Consider the following 18237-nt stretch of genomic DNA (forward strand, 5'->3'; position numbering starts at 1 on the left):
GTTCTATGGTGACCCCCGTCAATCCAGATTTTATATGTTGCATTTTATTTGAGCTCGATTTATATTCGAGAAAGTAAAAGTATGAAATACAGTTGTTTAAGATTGTCTATGGTGTTTTTAATGATCATTTAAAAAAGAATAATAATTAGTTAAAACACATTTTTATCAATCTTTTTTTCTTTTTCACTCCTAGACCTGAAGCTATAGTTTATAAGCTACAGAGATGATTCAACTTTTTTCAGTTCTATTTCAATGAGTCATCCTTGCAACACTTTGAACTCCACTGACCTATATAATGGAAGTGTTGCTCAAATAAATTCCGTGTCTGATTGATTTACAAACAGAAGGGGCAGTATTGAATAGGATGTATCCACAAGACAATACCTCATGTTTATTTAATTCCATGGGGAGAAAGTGAATGTCTCCAGGATAGAACTGGCAACAGAGAGCCAGGAACAAAGACATATCACAGGCAGCACGAGTTAAGTGGACCACACAGCAGCATAAGAGACTGTACAAGTTTATATTAGTGGCATTTAAAAATGCTCTTTTATCCCTGCTTTCTGGTTGCAAACTGCATGGAGAAGTGGAACTATTATGAATATGCATGAATGAATAATGGTTTGTGTAAAGCGCCTTGGGCATCTTGAAAAGCATTACATAAGACCAATCCATTATTATTATTATAAACAATGATTGGATAGACTTACAATTTCAGATCACAGGATATTCTAAACATCAACTGAACTGAACCTTTTGTTCATACAAGTTGGTTGCAGACACAATGAAATGAGCTTCAAAAATCTACAGTTGAGTTTCACTAAATTTCTATGTGACATTTCATTTTAAAACACCATACTTATGAATCTACAATGACACCTGCACTGGGGGATGAAAATTCAAATTCACGGACAGAAGATGACAATGAATCAGTACCATTATAATTGAGCTGAAGTAGGAGGAGCTTGGTAAAGGTCTGCAGGCCTGTAACTTAATAGCCCTGAGGACATCATTATGACATCACCATGGAGCATTTTTCTCAGGCTTCAGATAGAACGTGTTATTATAAAAGAAAAAATTCTTTATCTTGTTAAATTTTCCCTGATATACCATCGTTTATTTTCCTGAACTGTTTCCTGTCAAACAGTTGCAATGATTAATCTGCAGTTTCCTTTTCCCAACTGCTTGTTCCTCTACTTCCCTTGTGCGCTGATTTATGGGGGAATAGTTTGTATAATCCTGTCACTTTTCCAGTGTGAACAGACAGAGTCAAACCTGGTCTGTAACATGGGATTTTTAAAAACTAAAATAGATTTTTAGACAAGGAGGCAGTGTGGTAGTTGAGCCACTAACACTCAAGATTGATCAAGTCCAAATCTGAGTCCAGGGTGGTTGGTATTTTAAATATGAAATGGCTATAGAGCTAAAAACTAAAGAAAGCAAAACACACACACACAATTCTCAGTTGAAATCAGATATATTTACATTTCAGTAAGTGAAGTGAAGTGGTTGAGTGAAATGATGCCTTTATACACAACAATCGAACAAAAAACGACAACAAAAAAAACCCAGTAGTAAAAAATCAGTGTCTATTTGAGGTAAAACAACCACGGTGTACAGTTCATGTACTCATAGACTGAAGAATATTAAATAAAACATCTCCTCTTTGGTCAGTACAAAAGCAACAGGTAATTTGGTCTGTGAAGATCAAGCCGAGTTCTCGCTGCAGTGGTTTTGTCTTTATTAGGAACTGCAGAGGACCCACACTTACATTCATAATAATACACAACATGTAGTTTTGATTATGACACATGATAAATGAGAAGGCAAAGAACAGACAAAGTGTCCAGTAAAACCATGAATGGGAGTGTGTGGTCAAGGAGTGTCCCCTCACAGTGATGTCCTACTCTGTCCACTCTGAGTGGACTCCAGGTGAAGCTGTAGTGATGTCAGCCGTCACTGACGCTACGCTGTCATTTGAGGACGGCTGCTGCTGCTTCCTGGATACAAGACACCAGCTTCTGGACGTCGTCCTCTGTCTGTTCGATGGTAACCACCACTCTGACGCTGAGGAGACACAGTCACACACAACATACCATTACATTAAACACAAACCTTTATTAGGGGCACATTGAAGGAAAAACAAACCTGAAATTTCGAGAATAACGTCATAATTAATTTTTTTTTTAATTTAAAAGAAAAAACAAGATTTTCAGGAATATTGTTGTTTTTTTATGCAATATCCATAAAGTCTTAGTTATTACAGAGCATAAAAACTACAATGAGGAAAAAAATAATCACATTTTTGAGAGTTAAGATATCATATTGAGATTTTCAATATCTGAAGATTGCAGATTGAGAGATATAGTTCTACATTTATAAAGTTAGTTTATTTATTTAGCACAGTTTAAAAGTATAAAGGAAAAAGATGACAAGTAATATACAGTGAAAGAAGAGGCAAAAAAACCCCCAAAGAGCTTTTTTGAAGCCTCAACCACATACATATTAGAACCAGTGATGCCAAGCTAATAACAAAATATGCTTGACAGGGCCGTTGTATAGGGGAGAAAGGTGATGATAATTCTAGGGGCCCAGCGCCCAGTAGGGCCCACAAAAAATCCCAGTAGTCTAATCTTTGTATGACTGAATTATTCTGCATAAGATCCTGACTAGTACTCATTGTAATGCTGCATTAGCATCAAAACAAAGTAGGCTTAATAAAGAATGATAATACATACTTTACTGTAGTCTAAGAAAAAAAAGTGGAAAAGTCAGGGGCCCACTTTAGTATTCTTTCAGGGGCCCCAGAATTCCTAGCAACGGCCCTGATGCTTGATAACAGTAACAAAAATGCTCATGGTAAATATTACCAGTAAACAGTGTGAAAGGACAACCAGCTGAGTTACAACATGGAACCTAAAGTTACAGATTTAGTCTCATAATATTACAACTGTATTATTGTAAAATTATATCAGTCATTCTGCAATCTTCAGATATGATTTTATTTCTAAAAATGATATCTTTACTCTAAGAAAAATACAAATTTTCCCCTCATTGTGGTGCTTATACTCTGTAATAATAACTTATCCTTTATGGACCGCATAAATAAGGATGAAATAGAGAAATTGTTAGGGAGTATTTTCAATGAAACATTAGACACACAGCTGCTTTAGTCTATGTGAGTGTATGTTGATGGTTGTGAAGGACTATGTGATGATGTGTGGCTCAGTAAAGCTCACAGGACCAAGATGTATTAGGCACCTGTTAGAGAGTTACATTCATTGTTGGCGGAAGTGGGAAAAATACAGTTGTAGAGACTCAACACAATGATCCACTGCACCGTCAGGTCGACCCTCACCTTGGCGGGGGCAGGAAGCGCTCCTCTCTCTCCAGGTAGTGAGCGAGGGTCAGAGCCACTCGTCCTTCCAAACACTGAGACAGAAAAACACACTAAATATAAAAACCTGTCGTTTGACAACTAAATCTGTGTCTTCACGTGTTAAAAATGTTCTGGGCTTACATGATCTACGATGGAGCGCAGCAGCTGCATGTCGGTGTCTCTGGAGCCTGAGCTTTTCTCCAGCTGTAAGTGCAGAGCCGGGGCCACTGGTTCTCCCACTAACTTCAGACCTGGGATTCTGGGACACGGGGAAAACAAACATCATGACATGATTTAACACAGACACACTGTACTACAAGAACATGAGCTCTTCTCCCTGCTGTCCCCGACATGTATACATGTGGTGTGTGTACTTAATAACATCATACCCCCTCATGTTATGTCTCTATTTGCTGTATGTGTTTTTATATATTACCATTCTAGTGACATGTGCTTTTAGGTATTATTATTTCAGTGTTGTACAATGTAATTTGTATAACACCTCGCCCTGGGACTACAGCTGAAAACCAGCTACTTAGCTAATACTGGCATATAAAGTAATGCCAATTAATTAGCACTGTCACTGTAAAAAAATTTAATAAAAAATAACAGTACAGTTAAAAGGATTTTGGCAGCAGTGACTGAATTACTATCTGAGAGGAAGATTTTCAAAATAGGAGACATTACGTTTCTACAGGCAACATGAGAAGGATTAAAGGGATAGTTCACTCAAAATTGAAATTTCATTATCTACTCACCCTGATGTGGACTAAGGGCTGGGAGAAGTTTCAGAGTCCTCTGTGCCTTCTCTGAGTTAGAGCGGGGCTCCATGCAGCACTGCATGTCCATATGACGACACACCAAAAAAACATCCAAATACCTCCATACTGCTCCTCTGTAATGTCCCTCTTGTATTGAAGCCCCAACATGAGAAATTGTTCCGAAAAAATTAAATAAGTCTATATTTTAAGCTTGTTTGTAGTGGAAGCTCCCAGTGTTTCTCTGCCAGAATCTTGCGCGATTTGCGGAGCCGTGAACTGGGTGTCTGTGCAAATCGCGCAAGATTTGCACTGACACAGGCAAAGCAGTGAACTGAGACACTGGGAGCTTCCGCTACAAACAAACTTAAAATATAGACTTGTGTCTATGTTGGGGCTTCAATACAAAAGGGACATTACAGACAAGCACTATGGAGGTATTTAGATGTTTTTTGGTGTGTCTTTTTGGACGAATAAAAGTGAGGCCTGTTTGCTACCGGCAGTGCAGTGCTGCACGGAGCCCCGCTGTAACTCAGAGAAGGCACGGAGGACTCTGAAACTTCTCCCAGCCCTTAGTAGACATGAGGGTGAGTAGATAATGAGTGAAATTTAAATTATGAGTGAACTATCCCTTTAAATGCTCTGATGGGTGACCCCCAACAATCCAGATTTTATATGTTGCATTTTATTTGAACTTGATTTATATTCGAGAAAGTAAAAGTATAAAATACAGTTGTTTAAGATTATCTGTGGTGGGATCAGGGACATTATGTTTCACCTTAAGTTGGAAAAGATTAAATTCACCCTGAGAGGTAATAAAGACAAGTTTAACAAGGTCTGGATGCCTTTTCTGATTTATTTTGATAACATGACTGATGTGACAAACTGGGATTAGTAGAGGATATCTTTGCATATGTAGGTGAAAACTGGTCTTTGTATATATATATATATATATATATATATATATATATATATATATATATATATATATATATATATATATATATATTTAATGTTTTTATTTTAGCAGTCTAGTCAGCTGTCACTTTTTTTTCTTTTTTCTTTTTCTTCCTTATCGCATTATTTTCTCTGTTGTATTTTCTTTTCCCTTAGAGGATTTGGGACAATGGGGTGGCGGGTGGGGGGGTTAATGTGTTCATTTACTGAATCTGTGATTTGTATGTGTTTAATTACAAATGCCAATACACAGATTTTTCAATCAATTACTAGACATTTCGGGCGACCCCATTTGAATTCCAGGCGACCCCACGTGGGGTCCCGACCCCAAGGTTGAAAAACACTCCTTCTAGACCTGAACCTACGGTTTATAAATTACAGGGATGATTAAACTTTTTTCAATTCTATTTCAATGAGCAGGTTAGGATTAGTGCTCTGAAGGCTTTCATCACATGACACCTCTCACCTGACCACTATGACTGAACTCAGACCCATACCCAGTATTAAGTTGTGCAGGAAACTGTTCAGCCCTCCTCCTCCCCCCATTAATCCTTAGTAAACATGAAAAACTACCACAGCTCTGATGAACTCACCCATTTAAAGACTTGTAAACATGTCGGCACTTTTGCCTCAGGACAGCAAAAATATCTGCAACAGAGGAGGGATTGGGAGCAGATCTGAGAACAGCTTGTTATGAAAACATTCAGCAAAGATTAGAAATGAAAGGCGCCTCTGTGCCTGCAGCAGGTCTTGAAAAAAACTGATTTGGCAAGAAAACACACAGGTGTTGGGGGAGCGTACCTGGATCCTCCTCCATGATGTCCAGAGCCTCGATGGCAGCGGCTGCCAACATGGGAGGCAGCGATGCAGAGAAGCAGTAGCCCTGACCCGACAGACGCTACAACACACACACACACACTATTTGTCACAGATTACAGCAAAAACTGTAATAACCAAAAGAAATATGGATGCCAGTTGCCAAAACTTTCAAAATGCTACTTTCATTTCCCATTACCCATTAGGAAATAAATGTCAACGAACACCTGAAATAATAAAAGACATGCCCTCTGCAAAAATCTAACCCCTAACCCTGTTAAAATAATAAAACATTTATGCATACATTTATCTATTCATTGGAATAGCTACTTCTATTCATTTTTTGACTAACTTTGATTTAGGTTTCCACATGTGATCATTTACTAACTTATCCCAGGATTTATTTTGTGGCTGTAATTATTTATTTATTAAACACTGATTCAGATGAGGTTCCATACTGAGGCTGAAGCAGGTCTATATAATGCAACAAAACACCATACAAAGGTGGACTTGTGTTATAACAGCTCAATGTTGAAGTGAGGGAGATGTATTGTTCTTGTTATAATGCAGAAAAAGTCATTGTGACATTCCTCATTCACTGATACTATATTTCAGTGTATGAGGTTCTATGTCAGGCAGTGTATTCTTCTGTAAAATAACACATTTTCAATAAAAAAAAAAAAAATCGGATACAGATCAGATACAGACTTAACTTTCAACGCTACAGTTGATTATTTAAAGTCAAACACAACAGGCTTCCTGCCTGTTAAATGGAACCCAGCCATCACTATTGTTACTAAATACAGCTGTGATTTCCTGCTATGGCACGGATCTGCAGCAAAGTATGAGTGTAAGCTTCATGCAGAGCAGCGACACAGTGTATTGACTTGAGATAAAATGTAATTAACCGAAATGATCAGACACTTCCAGTCAGTTATTCACCATGTATCAATAAGACTTGTGTTGCATTTACCTGGTGGTCGATGACGAAGGAGCGTCCGCAGCAGAAGCCCCCGATGGAGGCCACGGCGTTCTCCATGTTGGCACTGATCAGGTCAATATCATCGATCTGCATGGAGACACAACAGATGTCAAATATTCATTTCATGTGTTCAGATGTCACCGCTCTGCATCACCTCTTTACAGTCACTGGGGAAGTACATTTGGAAGGCAGCTGCAGGCTCCAGGCTGAGAGTCACGTCAACCACTAGACAAACAGGAGACTGGGCTAAACTGTTATTATAAATTAAATTAATAAATTATTGTGGTTTCTGAGGGCAGTTGTTGACCTACAGCTAAAGGCTTCCTGTGGTCCAGCTAAAACAGATAAATGCATGCTGCTAAAACTACAGCTGGTTGGTTATTTAAGTGTGGGATGGCAGCCAGACAGGGCAGGCTCTCTCCTGATCTCATATAGAAACTCTGATCCAGCAAGCTGCTCATGATGACGTACACTGAAAGGTTGAAAGTCATCCTGGAAGTGGATGAGGGGATGTTTTTTGTAGTGGGGGTGGAATTTATTGCAAAGCAATAGAATATCTGATTTTCATAATCATTGGAAGTCAAAAACGAAAGTGAAACGAAGATTTGATTAACTGCCCAGCATTCATTTCTAATGAGTGAGTGTGATTTTACAGTCCGCCTTCATTTTACTCACATTAACCCCAAAATGTTCTGTGACTCCTCGGCCGTACTCTCCTAACACACCGAAGGACAAACTCTCCTCCAGGAAGATCCGCACCTTGTACTTGTACTTCAGCTTCACCTGTAGGTCACAAAGACAAGAGTGAAACAACAACAACAACAACTGGAGTCGCCACATCACACACAGTGAACAACGCAGCAGCAGCAGTTCAGACATCAACAGCTGCTGTCTGTAGCAGTCTCTACAGACAGAACCAAAAACTGCAGTTCCTCTCCTGACCACTAGAATGAGTCTCCAGCAGTGAGTCAGTCTCTATAGACTCGCACATTAAAGAGGAACTATGCAGGATTTTTATCTTAACTATGCTACATTTTTTACCTTATCAAACAGCTTTGGAATAATTGTGATGGTTAAATAAACAACATGTAACTTGTAACAGGGAGAATGGAGGCTCTCTGTCTTCCATGTAGCGGCTCTTGGCCCAAAACCAACCTTGCATGTTGATGCACATGGCCGAGAGGAGGGTTAGCAAAACAGCAGAAAAGCGACTGAACTTGCATAGTTCCACTTTAAAGGGATAGTTCAACAAAACTACTACAAAATTTGCCTATTGCCATAATCTCTACAGTCATAGGGTAGGTTCATTACCTTCAATAGTCGGTGCTTGTTGTTTTGAGATCTATGAAATAATAATTTAACATTACGAGTTGTTTTGCATGCATAGCCGGAATGTAGCCGGAACTACATTCCAGACACAGCTGCTGGGTGGAGTGATTTCAAAAGCAAGAACTTCCAAGTATTTGCTTCGTGTGCCGTAATGTTACATAATTATACATGATTATTTCAAAGCGTGGTTTCAAAGCGCAGGTCACAGCTTGTCCGTGGGAGCGTTTTGGAGTTGTTGGATTGTGTATTTTATGTGTGATGAGGGACTGGGGACTACTGTATGTACCGTGTAAGCTGAGCAGCTCGCCTCTCCTCCCCCAGATCTCAAAATAGCTTACACCGACAATTAAAGGTAATGAACCGACTCCTATGACTATAGGGATTATGGCAATGGGTGAATTTGCCAAAATGTTAAACTATCCCTTTAAAATGTCCAACTTTACAGCAAAAATACACATTTCTACAGTTTACAGTGTGGTACAAAAACTGTTTTAGTGCCTACAGCTAATTTCCTCCTTCATGGCTACTGATCAAATCACCTTTTTACATTTTATCCCTTAAAATTATTTATCATTGAGGATGTGGCCTATATGAGTGTTTACATGCTAGTTGGGTTGGAGTCGAGGACAGCAAAGATGGTGCATGCATGTGTCTTTTGATAATCATTACATCACAGCTCCCTGAACAACAAGTAGCTGAAGAATACTGAGCCTGAGCAGTCAATAGAATCAGTTTTCTATTTACCAGTTCAGGAAGAGGACAGATGTCTGCAGTGTTCATGAAGAGTCCCTCCACCACGATGAACTTCCGCGTCACTCGAGCTTTCCGAGGATTCTGCGACAGAAAGAAAAGCGGTGAATCACACAGCAGGAGTGTAATAATGAAACCTGTGACTTCTCCTCTCAGCCCTGCACCGACCTTCTGGTCCTCCAGCTCCTGCTCCCTCAGCAGCCTCTCCAGGTCTTCCATGTCGTTGTGTTTGAAGTATTTGATAAAGCTGCGGGACGCCTGGAGGCCCTTCTGGATGGAGAAGCAGGCAGCTTCGTCCCTGAGCACATATAAAAACATATAAAAAATAAAACATAAAGAAGAGAGGAGTCAGAAAATGACAATTCAAATCATTTGCTATAGATAAGGGCTTCTCAACTGCTCTCACCCTGGGACCCACATTTTCCCATGATCATTAAGTTGTGACTCACTTTTATAGGATCCAAACTGAGCCAGTTAATTTTTAAAAAATTGAAAACACAGGCACATCATCTTTTTCAACATAAACACACATATTTTCATGTGTAAAGTGCATTTCACAGCACACCAATAAGAAAATGAGGAGGACCATGACAACTGCATGTACAAAAGTGAAAGAAAAAACAAAGAAATAAAAATTATTATTATAATTATTAGACAAAAAAAAAAGAAAGACCCACACAACATGAGATGTTTTCCAACTGCAAACATCAACCCAAACAATCAGGTTACCATGGCTACTGTGGTAGACTGCTGAGTCATGCCTGTCAAAATAAAAATCCAACATGCACATAATGCTCTTTATTTATTTTTTGACCAGCTGCTTGCAACCCACCCAGAACAGGTCATGACTCGCTTGTGGGTCCAAACCCACCTGTTGAGAATCTATGTAGTAGATCATGTGTAATATATAGGGTTGCAAAATTCCGGGAATTTTCAAAGTTGGAAACTTTCCATGGTAATTAATGGGAATATATGGGAATAAATGGGGAAAAAAAGAAGTAAGGACGAAGGGAAGGAAGGGAGGGAGGCAAAAAGGATTGTGGAAAGAAGGAAGAGAAAAGGGAAGGAAAGAAAGATGGAGGGAGGGAACAGACCAGGTCAACTGGATCAAAAGAGGAAGGAAGAAGAAGTAAGGACGAAGGGAAGGAAGGAAGAAAAGAAGCAAGGGAAAAAGGATTGTGGAAAGAAGGAAGGGAGAAAGGAAGGAAAGAAGGAAGGATGGAGGAAGTGAACAGATTGGAAGGACAACAGTTAATTCCCATTAATTCCCATAATTCCCATGGAAAGTTTTCAATTTGGAATACTACTGCTATGCTACTGCTACTGACCATTGGTTGATCTACACCAGACTATCAGTAGCTGTACTGGGTCGACCTGTATCTTTTTTAGCGGAGGCAACACTCACACAAAGATGATGTCCCCTCTCTTGGAGTAGGCAGGGATGGCACTGGCAACTGTTGCAAAGCCGTATGAGTAGATGATGGCCTCCTCTGTTTTCATGAATTTGGCCAAACGACTCTCCAGCTCCAGGTGAACATCTGAGGCAGAGAAACAGGAGGGTTGTTGACAGACAGTTTGTATTCAGTCAGGCTGCAGAGAGCACAGTGGCTTCCCTTCCTGAGAGGCAACGCTACATCTGCTTTACACAACTTACTAACAATAAAACTATGCTTTTATTTTGAATCATTTGTCTGTGATTCTGTAGTGGCTGTGATGAAGCTGGCTCTGTGTAGGGAAATCAGTGCATTGCACCACCACACATAAACATCGTTATACTGCGGCCTGTATTTTCTTGAATGAGAGGGCCTCAGCCAATCACTGGCTTGTCTCAGATCAGCTCTGCCGCTGCGCAGGCTCCATGCTTTAGACACACTGGAGCCAGATTATCCACATATCTTAACATACACACTGAACAGCTTTGATGTCATCTAGAGCCTACTGACTAATATTAATAGGGGGTGGAGGAGAGTTCATATAGAAGAAGAAAAGCAGAAAGATTCTTTTAGATTGATGTTTTGTTTTCTCACCAAAAGTCCCGTAGAAACCTCTTGGACCACATGTGCCCACGCCATATTTCTTCAGGGATGCCAAAGCCTTTTGCTGTTGTAAGTAGAAAACAGGAAATACAAAAAAAGGAAAATAAATTTAATAGGGCAATAAATGAATTAAAGGTCCAGTGTGTAATAAGTGGCACGGTTTATTGGCAAAATCTGACAATACTACCCATGTATATATTAGTAGAAGTGTATAATCCCTATAAAATAAAATTTGTTTGGTTTTCCTAGCCTCATAATTGTTCTTTTATAGCAAGGATCTTGCTTTAGAGAGTGTTGCCATCTTGTGCCGCCATGTTTGTACATTCCTGAACAGAAAATCCATCCAGCCAGAGAGCACGTTTTGCGAGTTTCGCGTTAATGAATAAACCAAGAAAGAAGAAGGAGGAGGAAACAGCAGACATATTGTAAAATTGTTTGGATCTTCACCTCATCGCTCCATGTTACTGAAATACTCCCAGTCGTGGTAAAAAAAAGAAGTGTTTTTTGTCCTCTGAGGCCACCGTCACTTTGTTGACAGGAGGGGTGAGTGCGAGCGAGTGAGCGCTGCAAACTAGAATCTGAACGCTAGATATCACGGTTTCCCCTGCATTTTACACACTGGACCTTTAAAGGTTGTTCAATGTATTTGTAAAATGAGGGATCCAAAATAGCTGACTTTTTATTTTATTTCAATGTCCGTAATGATGACGGCAATGATCCCATTATTCTTTGTCAGGGCCGGAACAGTGGGGACAAGAAAAATGATATAATTTCTTAGCAAAACAACATCAGCCAGTGCTCCGGCCCTAATGTTTTTGCTGCACATTGGAAACATAAATAAAAGTACAACTATAGGTGGTACTGGCTTAAATAGTTAAAAAAAAAAAGTTTAAAAAACTACTGACCTTAACCCGCTCATTGTCGAGGAGACCCAGGAAGTTAAATGATGCAAAGTTAATACACTCTTTTCCATTGATGATGATGTTGTGGCTGGGAGGTCTGTAAGCAAAACACTGTCATTAAATGCTGTGTCCACAGTTCAGACCACAATGCACTGGATAATATATGGTATATGCTCCATAGTAGTGTTGTGCTTTTTTTTTTGTCCAATTACATAATTTTACAATCATCATTTTACACCGCACTGTTTTGTGCAACTTTCAGGTAACAACTAGTTCTCCCTCTTCCTAGTTTCATACTTTTTCCAGACCCTAATTTTGAGACTTCTCTGTAAAAAAAATTCAAATAATTTGTGACATTTGAGTGAGTCGATGTCATGTACAGTATATCATGTAAATAAATTATGCAATTAATCGTTTGTTTTCATTATTCTGAGCTTGTATGCCATTAAATCACCAAATAATTTCCAGGAGATTGTAGCTAGGTACAATAGCACATACAAAATAATTTTCCCAAATATGTTCAGACAAGACCAAACCCAGAGAAGTAAGATAAATATATTTCCATACAATAGTTTCCATTTTCCATACTTTTACAGACCTGGAAATGTATAAAATCAAATTCCATACTTGCGTAGGAACACTGTTTTTAACCAATGTCCCATAAATTGTTGGGAGTCATCTACAATACGCAGACACACTGGTGTAGAGTGTGTGTGAGAAAATCCAGTGGCAAACAGAAACAGAGGAAGTATCTGGATTTGGCCCCTGAAACCAGTGCTGTTTAAACACAGGTGGCCAAAAAACTAACAGTAGAGATAAAGGTTGCAGGTGATAAGCTGAGAGACCTGCAGAATAAACCACTGCAGAGTTTGTGAGGCTGATATCAGTTTTGTTCAGTTTCCCTAAGATTTGCGACCCAGATATGTAGAGAACAGGACATGTTACTGCGGCTTCTCTTTTTGGATGTGTGTGTCATGATGGACGCACTTTTCTTTGGCGACATCCAAACTAATTGTTTTTTGTAGCATCTCTTTTGTTAGGTTTCCTACTCCCAGGTAAACGCATGCCCCCAAAAACTGAGACTTTTGAAAACTCTGCTGGATCAGTGTAGCCAATGTGAGTTCTGTTCAGACCCCTCCAGATAAATAATGTAGTAACGGGTCATCTCATCTTGTTTGTTGGATGAACCCTCCACCCTCACCAACACTTGGTTTCAGCCAGTCTCTTAAAGGGATAGTAGCATTTTTTTAAAGTGAGGTTGTATAATCTACAAATAGCCCCTAAGTACTTTAATTGCAGTAGAAGACACTCTGCACTCCTCCCGTTAGCAACGCCAGCCCATAGCCCTGCCCAGAGATTTACAACATACAGTGTTGTGAACAGACGTAAGAAACGGCCTATTTTCGTGGCCTAAAAGAGGTTTTACCTGAAAAAAAATACACAGTTCCATTGTTCGCTATAATATAATTTTTTCCAGCCCCTCAAAGTGCAGGAAAAACGCAGTTTTTATTTGGACCTAACCAACTGCTGATCGGCGGGCGCTAACCCTGGGCGGAGGGATACATGAGTTGGTTAGGTCCAAATAAAAACTGTGTTTTTCCTGCACTTTGAGGGGCTGGAAAAAATTATATTATAGCGAACAATGGAACTGTGTATTTTTTTTCAGTTAAAACCTCTTTTAGGCCGCGAAAATAGGCCGTTTCTTTGGGTCTGTTCACAACACTGTATGTTGTAAATCTCTGGGCAGGACTATGGGCTGGCGTTGCTAACGGGAGGAGTGTAGAGAGTCTTCTACTGCAATTAAAGTACTTAGGGGCTATTTGTAGATCATACAACCCCACTTAAAAAAAATGCTACTATCCCTTTAAAGAGGAACTATGCAAGTCTGGTCACTTTGCTAACCCTCCTCTTGGCCATGTGCATTTGTTTACAACTAAGCCGGCGAAAAATCAATACATGGAGCAGTGGATAACGTTATATAACATATACGATGTTACGACGTGTATGTTTGTGTAGTCTTAACTGTCATGAACAAAAGATTATGGGTTACGGAGTGCGTTTGTGCCACGGTGTGCAGAGACGAGATCTGGGACACCGGGGCGGCGGCCGAGTACTACACTGATGTTGCAAGGTTGGTTTTCAGCCGTGAGGTGAAGACAGAGCGCCTCCGTTCTCACTCGTAGTCATAACAAGTCACAAATCATGTAGTTCACTGAAACACTATCACAATTACTCTGGAGCTGTAATTAAGGTAAAAATGTAGCATAGCCACGGGAGAAATCCTGCTTAGTTCCTCTTTAACAGCAGTGTGTAAAGCAGAGAGATGGTTTTACCCGGTGACAACGTCATAGTTGAGAGAAGGGTGGTCTTTGGATACAGGAGGAACCAGAGGCTCGGGCTGCCACTCCTCGATCAAGTCCTCCTTCTCCTGCGACATGGATAAATAAACACACAACATTATAAGTTTGGCAACACAATGACAAAAACAGAGCTGTGTGTGTTTGAGCTGAGTTTACCTTCTCTGTGAGTTTATAGGCATCATGAAGTTTGTAGGTCTTGGAGAACAAGAGTCTGATGATCCACAGTATGAGGATCCCCTCCAGGATCAGGTGGTAAGCAGGAGCCTGAGGTAGACACGGACATGGTGACTGTGGTGGACTCAGAATGAAGACATTGTCTTCTCAGTAGTCACACTTCCTTTGATTTTTCTACCCCAGTTTCCTGTATCTGTAATAATGAAGCATGTTCCCTCTCTACAACATGATCTGTAGGCAACAGGCACAGACATCTCTGTGGCATCTCTATTCCAAATATGTAGGCTTATGGTTTGCTGGGACACATTTTACACTTCATCATAAATGACAGCTGCTGTGGATTTGGATATTGCATATATTGTGATCAAGCTTAGAAAATGGTCAGTCTTATTATTAAAATGTTAAAAAAAGAAAAAGAAAAAAAAAAGGCCACTGAAAAGTAATCAACTTTTACAGGTCAATATGGGTCAATGAACAGACTCATTAGAAACAGAACAATAATGATAAGTGACTTGTTCAACTGTTTCTGCTTTTAATGGGCCATGATCTAACCAGTGTTTATGCTCATCCAGTCATTCAACAATAGAGACAGAAAACATTGAGAAATGTTCAACAGTTGGTGTGTGTACATTAAACACTATTTACAAACTTGGCTAGTTGAGCCTGGGTGTAGATAGCTAACAGGCTTACTAAAATCAGCCAACAATAAGGGTCAGGATGTCCTACTGTAGATATGTTTGACCATAAAATATTCCACTATGGTCTGTTGAATATGGTGCGTTGTCTTGGAGAATGTCACTGAAGTTGTGACTGCACCAAACCATCTATTCAACCTCTAAATCATTATTATGTGATAAAGTTTCCTTAGGATTAGGAGACTTTTAAAGTAAGGGGAAATGTCAACACCAGATCATCCTGTCAATCTCCAAGAGGCAAGAGTTTAATAAAGCTCTGTCTGAGCCTGTGATTGGTTACTTTTTTACACACAAAGGCTGCTTGACTTTAAAGGGAATGCAGATAAAACATTACACTGTGAGGCTTTAACTTTTAAAATCAACATCATCACATTGTGATAAATGTGTGAGTGACAGATGTGGTGGAAAGAGGAGGTGTGTGTAGTTCTAGTGTTTACAATATGGACAAAAATGTAGGCTATTTGTTACTAGCCTACTATATTATTTTTTATCAGCAATTATAAATCAGATTTCTTTAAAAGGTCTTATTTATTGTTTATTGTATTAATCACTGACTCTCACTGGATGGGGATTTGATTTACCGTAATTTTGAAATCAGTTTGTCAGGCTGTTACCGTAATGCCTGGTATAGACTCGACCACAGACCAAAGTGGGGGGCTAGCTTCACCGTGCTCTGGTTTTGAGTTTTTATTTACTTTCAGTCTATAAATTGCCCACGATCCACGTAGAGTTACTGTTTAAACTAAACGAACAACTCGAAAGACTTTTAAAGGACAAACACGTCGTTAAACGTGCTTCTGTGCGTTTGCGCAGTTTGTTTCTTCCATATGTTTGTAGCATAACTTGGTTTGGTAACTGCTGCCGATCAACAGGTAGCAGGATGAACACACAACACGTCACACGTTCAACTTCACGATGAATCGTAGTTTCAACGCACTTTAGTTTAAATCCTATTTTATAGTTTAGTGATGAAACCGCTGAAGAAGCTGAGGAGTCAACTTCCTTGTTACGTCGCCTCTGGCCGCTGACTGGTCGGTGCGTGAACAGTAACACAGGCAGCAGATGATTGGCTTCGAGGGACAAACATCTCCTGTACGCCGCGGATGTTTCCTGACCGACAACTTTACAGCCACCGACCGGACGGGACGAGTCCGCCCTGTACACGCCAGGAGATAGTCCTACTCCACGGAGCTGTAGAAAGGAGAAACTTACCTCATAAAACGCTTGCACCATTTCCACCAACACCCATTGCTGTCCGGACGCCATGTTTAGCTTCCTAGTGCGACGTCATCAGTTACGTTCAGGTGCTACGAGAACAATAGTATATCTGAAACACATCCCACCGACGTACATTGACAGCTGAGCATGGGACTCTGAGGGATAATCTGATAACGTTTATGATATGTTTTATTCTCTGAAGCGGATTGTCTCAGTCTAACATATTCTTTCTTTTCTAGCTTGTATTTTGCAATTATCACTCGTCACTACACCCACAACTATACTGAGTAGTAGGCTACATTTTTGAGTTGTTTATATTATTAAATGTTTTCAATAAAGATAGAAAAAAGACAATCTGTCAATCAGTGCATCCAGCTGATCCTTGTCATGAAATAGAAGAAACAAAATGAAATAAAAAACAAAATGAAAATAAACCACAAAAGTCAGTGGATGCAAAATAAAGAATTAACACACAAATAAAAATTTTAAGTGTAGAATATGCAGAAATTAATTAATCAAATCATAGTGTCAACTAATGGCAATTGGCACAGTGGCAACACAGTAGAAATATGAACCCTTGTTTCTTTCACTCTAGCCTACCACTTTGTAGCCTAGCAGTTTGTTCTTTTGAACTTTTTATCATCCTTATTTATATTTTGTTTTTTAATTATATGTTTTGTCCACGATGTAGGCCTATCATATATTAAAAGTTATGTTCTTCCTTCATTTTCATTCCAGTTTCAACTCCACGCATCAATGAACCCATGGGCACCATGAGCCTGTCACTGGTTCATCCATCCATCCATCCATCCATCCATCCATCCATCCATCCATCCATCCATATATATTTGTTTTGATGACAACTCACCCGAAAAGTGTCAGTCCAGACTGGTGCAAAAAAAATGCCCTTTTTACTTGTTCACATAACACAGTCTGACTGGGGAAGGCTGTCTGTACACAGACCACACTGCTTTGCATTTAGTTCTGGGAGGTCCATGCTGCCCTCTGTTGGACAATACTGAAATGTAACACATCCCTTCACCTGATTAATAAATGATTTAAACCAGGCTATCCACCCAGGCAATTTCGTCTCTAATCCACAGAGCATGCAAGTCTTTAGACTGTGGGATGAGGCAAACCCAGAACCTTCCTGCTAAGAGGAAACAGTGCTAACCACAGTGCCACTGTGCTGCACTAAACCAGATCAGCGAGGTTCATGTAAAACCACTGACAAGTTCCAGTCATCAAATGCAGCACTAAGATAAGTAAAAAATAATAACATGATAATGAACTGTATTTACACAGCATCCTTATACACAGGGTGCAGATCAAAGTGTTTTGATAAATACAAAATAAAAGGGGAGTTTAAAGATAAATAGATATAGATAAAGACTGATTAAATAAATAATTAATAATGCTTAACTAATACTTGAGAGTGTGTAGTTAGCATTACCTTGGTTAGACCTCTGCTCTGATCATAATGAATCAAAGTGAAAACAACCACACTGACATAACACAGGTCAGAGAATATACACCCATACATTTGCGCCATAAAGTTTACTGAAATAAAAATAAATGTATCGTCTACATACAAACACATGCTGAAGAGTCAGCTTACTGGAAATTTATTCACACATGTAGACTGAGTTACACTTCCCTGTGAAGAAGATAATCATTTACAATTATCATTACCAATATTATTAAAGCAGAAGTAAGCGATCCGGTCGTTTTGGCTAATGCTGCGTTCCAGGCAGGCTTTTGAAACCGTAAATTACAGCTTCAAGTCACGACTTACGACTTTGTAGCGTTCCAGGCAACCCACTCGTGTTTTTCTGACCTGTTTTGCCTGTGAAAGTCACTATAACGGCCACTCGTAACTTC

The 18237-nt window shown here is 39.6% G+C and overlaps 1 protein-coding gene across 1 annotated transcript; it reads right to left on the reverse strand.

The window, feature by feature from the left end:
* Positions 1-1540: 1540 nt before the first annotated feature.
* On the reverse strand, positions 1541-16406 carry sptlc1 (serine palmitoyltransferase, long chain base subunit 1). Its single transcript, XM_083983786.1, has 15 exons — positions 16351-16406; positions 14426-14533; positions 14243-14337; positions 11913-12006; positions 10999-11071; positions 10377-10509; positions 9140-9269; positions 8966-9055; positions 7568-7675; positions 6884-6979; positions 5896-5992; positions 5688-5742; positions 3521-3638; positions 3359-3432; positions 1541-2067 (listed from the first exon to the last, which is right to left on the reverse strand). The coding sequence occupies exons 1-15, from the start codon at positions 16402-16404 to the stop codon at positions 1974-1976; spliced, it is 1419 nt and encodes a 472-aa protein (XP_083839912.1). The 5' UTR covers positions 16405-16406; the 3' UTR covers positions 1541-1973.
* Between the last annotated feature and the right edge of the window lie 1831 nt (positions 16407-18237).

The sequence above is a fragment of the Trachurus trachurus genome (genome assembly GCF_905171665.1).
Source record: "Trachurus trachurus genome assembly, chromosome: 12".
NCBI lineage: Eukaryota > Metazoa > Chordata > Actinopteri > Carangiformes > Carangidae > Trachurus > Trachurus trachurus.